General features: G+C 31.5%; 1 protein-coding gene across 1 annotated transcript; it reads left to right on the forward strand.

Moving 5' to 3' along the window:
* The first annotated feature begins 1,201 nt into the window (after positions 1 to 1,201).
* LOC132734282 (heparan sulfate glucosamine 3-O-sulfotransferase 5-like) lies at positions 1,202 to 4,200 on the forward strand. The gene is made up of 2 exons (XM_060720989.1): positions 1,202 to 1,527; positions 2,871 to 4,200. The coding sequence occupies exon 2, from the start codon at positions 2,891 to 2,893 to the stop codon at positions 3,932 to 3,934; it is 1,044 nt and encodes a 347-aa protein (XP_060576972.1). The 5' UTR covers positions 1,202 to 1,527; positions 2,871 to 2,890; the 3' UTR covers positions 3,935 to 4,200.
* The last annotated feature ends 3,616 nt before the right edge of the window (positions 4,201 to 7,816 follow it).

Below are 7,816 nucleotides of genomic sequence, written 5' to 3' on the forward strand. Positions count from 1 at the left end.
ATTGATTCAATCATATAGGCAATTCTGTCATAGTTATTTATTCAATCTAATAGGCATTTCTGCCATAGTCGTTTATTCAATCTATATGCAATTCGAGACGTTAATAGACGTGTAAAATAATATCGTTGTTGTATATAATTATCATTTTAAATATTTTCAACTTTATCGTACAATCGTCGTCGATGTTAATAAAAACGACAAAGATAGTTTCCTTTGTCGTAATGGAAAATAATAACATCTTCTCGCGGTGGTGTACTCTGGCTATCCATAGTCTTGCCATATAAATGCATTGTACATCTTCAATGTCAACGCGGCCTTATAGACTTTAATAAAAAATATACAAAACGAACTTTCACAAATAAGACACGCTTGAATACACTAATTGTTATAACAACAAAGAAGTAACATATACATTTAAGCATAAAACCTTGTAATGACATTGAAAGCCGTAGTAAACTTGCGTACAATGTCCAAGTTGAAAAGGCCAGATACCTGTAGAATGACATAATGTTTAAATGACTTAACATTGTTGCGTGTTTCATTTCGGTTGATTTAACCTACATTTTTACATGACTTTTTATCTGGAGGGACATTTTACCTGTCATGCTTCCCGTGTAGTACATAACTGACAAAAATATAGCGAGCTTTTGATTGGGTTTTTTTTTTTTTTTTTTTTTTTTTTTTGGTACACGGCAGTGAAAAATGAACGATACCACCCACGCCCCTTAGTACCAACTTCATGTCCCCTTAGCACCGGCTTAAACAGCAAATTGTTTCTACATAAAAATAATAATTCTCAGTCATGCAAATAAATTTGAATCAATTCAGACTTCAACATAAATTAATATTCAAATAGCCTAGTTGGCTCCAGATCGAAAAGTTTGATGAAGCCCCTTACACTTACTAGGGCTCAACCAAAATTAATCAAATACTAGTATTTGATCAAATACTTAGAAAGTCGATAATGTGTTGATGTTGGCAGTTTTCATCCAGGATCACAACAGTTAAACACACTGAATTTACCAGCCACCGCATGTACTTAAGACACATAGTGTTTGTATCTAACAATGTTTGTTAAAGCGCGGAATAAGCTACTTATCTCAACCGACACCCCGTAACTTTATTGTGTCCCTTGCACTAATCTCTTTTACCCCTTTTATTTGACCGTTCATACAAACATTTTACATGTACGTGTTAAGACTTGTGCTTCTTTACGCATCTAGAATTTCTTAACGCTTCTGATTGTTTAAGAATATTTTGATTCATGTTGGAACACATCGTCGTCTCGTTCCGATTAGTGTTTTGCTTTTCAAAAAGTATCGAAAATTTAGCCATACTTTAAAATCAACATTTATAATTAAGATGGAACAAAACTGTGATAAAGTCCATGTTGTATATAGAGGTTTTTGTATATACAAATCAAATGTTTTTTGGAGGATTAGTCTTTGGAGTTACAATCTTTAGTAATCTTTAATAAATGCTACGATGGCTTTTATGTGCTAGTTAAGTGATATTGAAAGCAACAAGGTTTGTAATTTTTTTTAAATATTTTATATTTTTCTTTCTCATTTTTTATTGATTTTTTCTGTTATATTGTTAATTTTATTATTATTTTTACTGTTATTATTATTTTATATAATGATAAATAATAATGATAATAATAATTATTATTATTATTATTATATTTATTATTAGTATTTTGTTATTATTATTATTATTATTATTATTATTATTATTCATAATAATTATATGTGTTTGTAATATTATATATTTTTCTTTCTAAATTTTTAATTTATATTATTATCACTTTATATAATTATTTTTATTATTCAAAATAATATTCTTATTCCATATGTTTAACAATAATAATGAAAACATAATTATTATTATAATTATCATTATTATTATTTTTATTATTATTTTTATTATTATTATTATCATCACTTTATATAATTATTTTTATTATTATCATCATCATTCAATATTTCAGTTATTACTTGAGGTTTTATTTTTATTTTTCTCTGTGGGTTTAAAATATTTATTTTGTATGTACATGGCTCTTTTAGGCAATTTAAATGTTGCGTGCAAACATTATATGTTGAAAAAATATGAAAGTAATGATAATTGATAACGAATTATTAAGAATTCTTAACGAAATGTTATAACACATTTTACAGTTAAACTATTTTCTAAAATCATAAGGTTTTTGTTACAATATTTCATTAACTTTAACCTTTTCAGTAAGAAGTTAATTCATAGATGTATATTAATATAACCTTATGGAGGAGCTGTTTTTAAAGTGTGTCTGAATTTTCTCAAAGGCATATTAGTTTATCCTTTAAAATATCCAATACTTGTACCTCGTACTTTATTTCACATAAAACGACCATAATTGTTATTGGGAACATAGTTTTTGTAAGTTGGTTTACTTAATCATCCTAAGGATATGCCTAAATTTTTTATTTCGTCTTTTGACAGCTTATCTTTGATATTCAGGCTCCATATTTTCTTATCCCCTTTCAGAAATATTTTATTTCGCCCATTATTCCTCGTTTAGGGCAAGCGCATTTGATTACTTGGGAACCATACACAGCTTTTCATGGAATGGCACTGACATGTCACATTGAAGGTTCCATGATAACCGCATATGAACACATCTGCGAATATTGCAATGTTCAAAATGATATCAATTCGTGTTACGTGTTGAATTTTGCTTTAGCGAGGCGATTGGGCTGGGGGAGTAACTTGCAATTACCTGCTATCTCCATGAACAGGCTTAATCAAATCGAGCGTGCAATACTTTCAGTTTTGCCGTCTTTAGGGATTCTTTCTTAAACAGTATTTTACATATTTTATTTTTATCTTTATAGGTACCTACTGAGAGCAAAACATGGATTTTCATAAAACCAGGAAGGTTCACGTAATCTTTTTTGTCATTATAACGGTTTTGACAATCTTACTTGTCATTTCACCGCAATACATGTATAATGCGTGCTCATCAAAAATTGACGAGCCTTACCCAATAGAAATATTACAACAACAAGGTTATGAAGTAAAGAGAATTCCGAAAAACGGTAATTTGAAGAATAAATCCTTACTTCGTAAGGGATCAAATGGTAAAGGAAATGGAACTCAACTAGTACAGGCAGGAAAATGTGTCAAACGTTTACCACGAGCGATAGTTGTTGGAATTCAGAAATGTGGGACAACTGCTTTGGTTAAATTTCTTGGTGCGCATCCTGAAATAGCCGCTTTTCAGTACGAGGCACAGTATTTCTTCGGTAGAAATTATCAAAATCATCCGATTGATTGGTACAGGAAAATGATGCCGTGTAGTTTTCCAAATCAAATCACCATAGAAAAGTCGCCTCCATATTTCTACAGAAGGGAAGCCGCTAAGAATATACGGGATATGAATCCTAAAACAAAAATAATTATCATAGTAAAAGATCCGGTTACACGAGCTGTGTCAATGTATGCTATGTTAAAAGAATACAAGAAAGTTGGAGGGAAAAGTTTCGAAGATTGCGTGACATATAACGATAATAAAACAATCAATTCATCTTCAAGATTCATCGAATTTTCGAACTATCCGAAACATATGCAAGTTTGGTTGGAATATTTCAACCGCGAGCAGATCCTGATGCTTGATGGTCACCAAATGGAATTGAATCCAGCGAGCGAGTTGAAAAAAGTCGAACGTTTTCTCGGTATTAAGAATTATTTTACGCCAGAAATGTTTGCTTATAATTTAACTAAAAAGAAATACTGTTTGAATATAGATCCGGATAAACTAGACTGTTTAACGGATAAAAAAGGAAGGGAACATCCTGATATAGACAGTGATATCAGAATCTCACTCGAACAGTACTTTAGGCCATTAAACAAAAGGTTTTTCAAAATGATTAACATGTCATTTGATTGGAGTTATTAGAACTGAAATGATGTTTTAGTTTATATGCTTTAGACACGATATAAATGTTTCATATATTTATTTATCACATATCCGTACCGCTTTTGCAAGTCTGTAAAAACGGTATTGCACGGCCGTGCATGTATGTATATTTTGACGCGCCGTCATTTGAGTTTACAAACATAGTGTAAAGACTTGCTAAAAAGTAGCATTACGCTATATGCGCGTCAATGTAAATAATTCTTTTTCAAATTTTCAGTCTTTATTTTGGGGTATGTTATAGATAAAATATTATATTCGTGTAGGTTCATTACTGAATTCATTGAACTCGTTGAATAAAATAATTTCATGCTTGTGATAGGCTCGAGTAAAAAAATAATTTTATTCATCTCGTTCAAAAAATTCAGTATTGAAGTTACATTCATTCCATATGCTCTTTACCATCTTTTTACATAATTATACAAATAGAGTTCTGTATGAAGAAAAAGCTTCATGTGTGTGTAATATATATGTAACATATTCGTAGGGGATTAATAAGTGTTCCCAAGAGCTGCAAGTAAACATAACGATAACTGACCATGACGTCGACAGAACCACGTGACATGGTGTGAAAGTATAGTCTGTATACTTAAGGAACATTAGAGTGCAATCGTTTCCTTTTGATCCCATCTTCATTGATTGAAACAGTTTACCTTCTATAGACAGATTTGTGCCTGAAAATCTGAAAATGTATACATATGTACCATATCTATGATAAAAGTAATCACATAAACATTGGAAAACTGGTTGCAGTAAGTAGGAAGACACATTTCTTCGCAAAAAAGAAGATCAATTTTAAATGAACCAACCTTGTATCAGCTATTATAATAAATATACTTACATTTGTACATGTACACTTCTGTAAAACTGCTGAAGGTTCATCACTGTCAGAGGAGGACATCATGAATCATTCAAAACAACTACTGAATTCAAGACATCTTTGATAATTGTATGGCCACAGATTGAAATAATCTGGAAATAAATAATTAAATTATATTCAATTTTTTTCAAGCAGCTTTTGCATTTATATGATCTAAAATATATATGAGCCTGAGGGAATGTGATCAGATCATACAGACTACAGTACAACTTATACAGTTAGATAGTTAGTGAAAACGAAACTGACATGTGACATTTGTGAAATATTTGAGCAACTAATAGATCGATTCATTGATTCAATACTAAACCTTTTGCCAAATATCATAATATCTAACGTTTGGAATTCAATCCAAGGAGGCTGAGCTACTGATCAGCTGATCTGGTAGACAGAAGAACAAATGTCAAAATGATATTTGTATTGATTTTTCACTATAACTACTAATGACAAGGCAAATAACTTATCTTTTTATAAGTTTATTATGTTTTCCATTAAATAACACCGATTGACAAAGTTAACTTACCGAATATAAGGCAAATTATCGGTTGACAGGTCGATTTCTCCCGTTCTACTAACGGGAAAATGTTTACTTCAATCCCCCATTTACGTCACATCCGGTAAGGGAGGTAACTCTGTCGCGACGCAAATCGCTTAAATGGAAGGGTCTATAAAGAATTAAAATAAACCAAAAATGATGTAAGGTGTATTTAGGGAGATTCAGCAAATTTTTTCATTTTTTTTTTTCATTATTCATTCCTTTATATTTAATGGAAAAGAAAATAGACAATAAATAATAAGATATGATAATCTTGCGACAACTTTTATAACTATGCAAGCAAAATAATAAAGAAATGTAAAGACTGTTATGAAAATGTATATTAATATACCTGTATTGAATGTATTCACAAGTAAGAATCTTGTTTGGCTTGGGGAACAAAATAACGCGAACAATCGCTTTTGAAAGAGCATAATCATATAGGATACAGGTATTGGTAGAGGTAAATTCATTGTAAGCAACAACAACAAAAGTGAATTTTTAGGTATACACAAACGTAACGTTTAGATCCTCTATACGTATAATACCGGAAAATACACATCATAAATGTATTTTTAAAGTATCATAAATTCCCTTACATGAACTTAAAATCATCAATAATAACTTACAAAAAAGTAACGTAATTTATGTTATATAGAACACAGGGCGAAAAGAACCTTTATTGACACCAATATTCTTAAATGAACAAGCAATTGTACAAATGATCCGTGTCACGACAAAACCAACATAATGGGTTTGCAACCAGTATGGATCCAGACCAGCCTGCGCATCCGCGCAGTCTGACCAGGATCCATGCTGTTCGCTAACAACCTTTATTACAAATAAAGAAACTAATAGCGAACAGCATGGATCCTGATCAGACTGCGCGGACGCGCAGGCTGGTCTGGATACATGATGGTCGCAAACGCATTACGTTGGTTTTGTCGTGACGCGGCTCAAATGATCTTTCTGTTAGTTACCTCTCCGGTGTAAGAAATAGTAAGACGCTAATAAAACACATTAGACGATTTAACAACTAAATTGCAATCCAAAAAGTTTTTTCGGCGATTTCCTTATTTTAAATAAAATACATGTATGAGTAAATGTAAATTGATCTATCAACGGTTCACAGAGTCATACATCCAACCGAAAGACTTTTAGGGATACTTTATGATAGTTAGTGTTTCAAATGTTGGCGTTATTTAGCGGTAATCCGGTGTTTATTTCATGTTCGCCGACGGAATAAACCCATATGGGCTAAAATATCTGCCTCTTGTCGGACCCATTCTGTAATACACAGGCGGTGTCTTACCATGAAGTATTTCTACGCCGTTAAAGCCTTTCCTTTGTCACGAAGATCTATCCAGAGGACTGCAGGACTGACAATCCAAGACATCACTCTTTCGTACCACATCCTCACTACCACATCCTCACGAGTTAGTTACCATAGGTCAAAACCAGTGCTACTATGATGTTTTGACCTTGACATTCCAAGTGCCCACTCTAGTAACAGCCTTCCTTATTTATTAAAAATTGTTAATAAATCGGAATGGAATAAAATAATTTAAAGATTAAGCAGATTTTCTCGTAAATATTTTACGGACACATAATTGAATGTTTAAATGTTTAGCACTACAATTGTCTTCGTTAAGGTAATAATTGAATGGATATGTTATCCACAACGTAAATATAAAAAAACAACTGTTGAAATAATCCTGATATAAATTTTTTTTCACGTCACTAAGTATATGAAATTGTGGGTAATTACGAAAGTTTGACGTCACATCGTAAATGCATTTGCTAATAATTACGTAACTTTCACTCACAAAGTTAATTCATTTGCGAATAATTACGTAACTCACGTCAAAACGCAAAAGTGCGTTTGTGAATAATTATGTAACGTTCATGTCACAACGTTAAAACTTTGCTAATAATTGCGTTACTTCCACAGATTATATTACACCTATACTTCAACAAGCAAAGACGTCCTACTCACGGAAATAAGCTTAAAGCTACCTTCAGCTTTTCTGAAGATTAAATATGTTATTTTTATATAAATCGTTTATTTTAATTGTCAAAGTAGAGAATGAAATTTTCAGACGATAAAATACATAAACAATAAAGAAACCCCTCAATACTTGTATTGTTCCGGTCCGCCCTCTATATTTTTTAAAATTAGTGAAGCCCCGATCTTCTATTTTCATAAACGAACGTTATAAATAGCTCCCGAGACGCTGTGTTGAAGAAGGCTCAACTGCGATATGATGCATTTTTATCCAATATAAAATAACTGAAATACTTAGTTTGAAACAACACATAAATTCAACAGTTTTTCCAACAGAAAATAAAAAGCTGAATGCCGTTTAAATGGTGCTTAGTACATTCCTAACATATTTGTTTCTCGTCATGTATGCATATTAGGGATGGTTCTAAGATTGGGTTGATAAAATAG

The sequence above is a fragment of the Ruditapes philippinarum genome, unplaced genomic scaffold (assembly GCF_026571515.1).
Source record: "Ruditapes philippinarum isolate M1 unplaced genomic scaffold, ASM2657151v2 ctg8225_1_1_1_1, whole genome shotgun sequence".
NCBI lineage: Eukaryota > Metazoa > Mollusca > Bivalvia > Venerida > Veneridae > Ruditapes > Ruditapes philippinarum.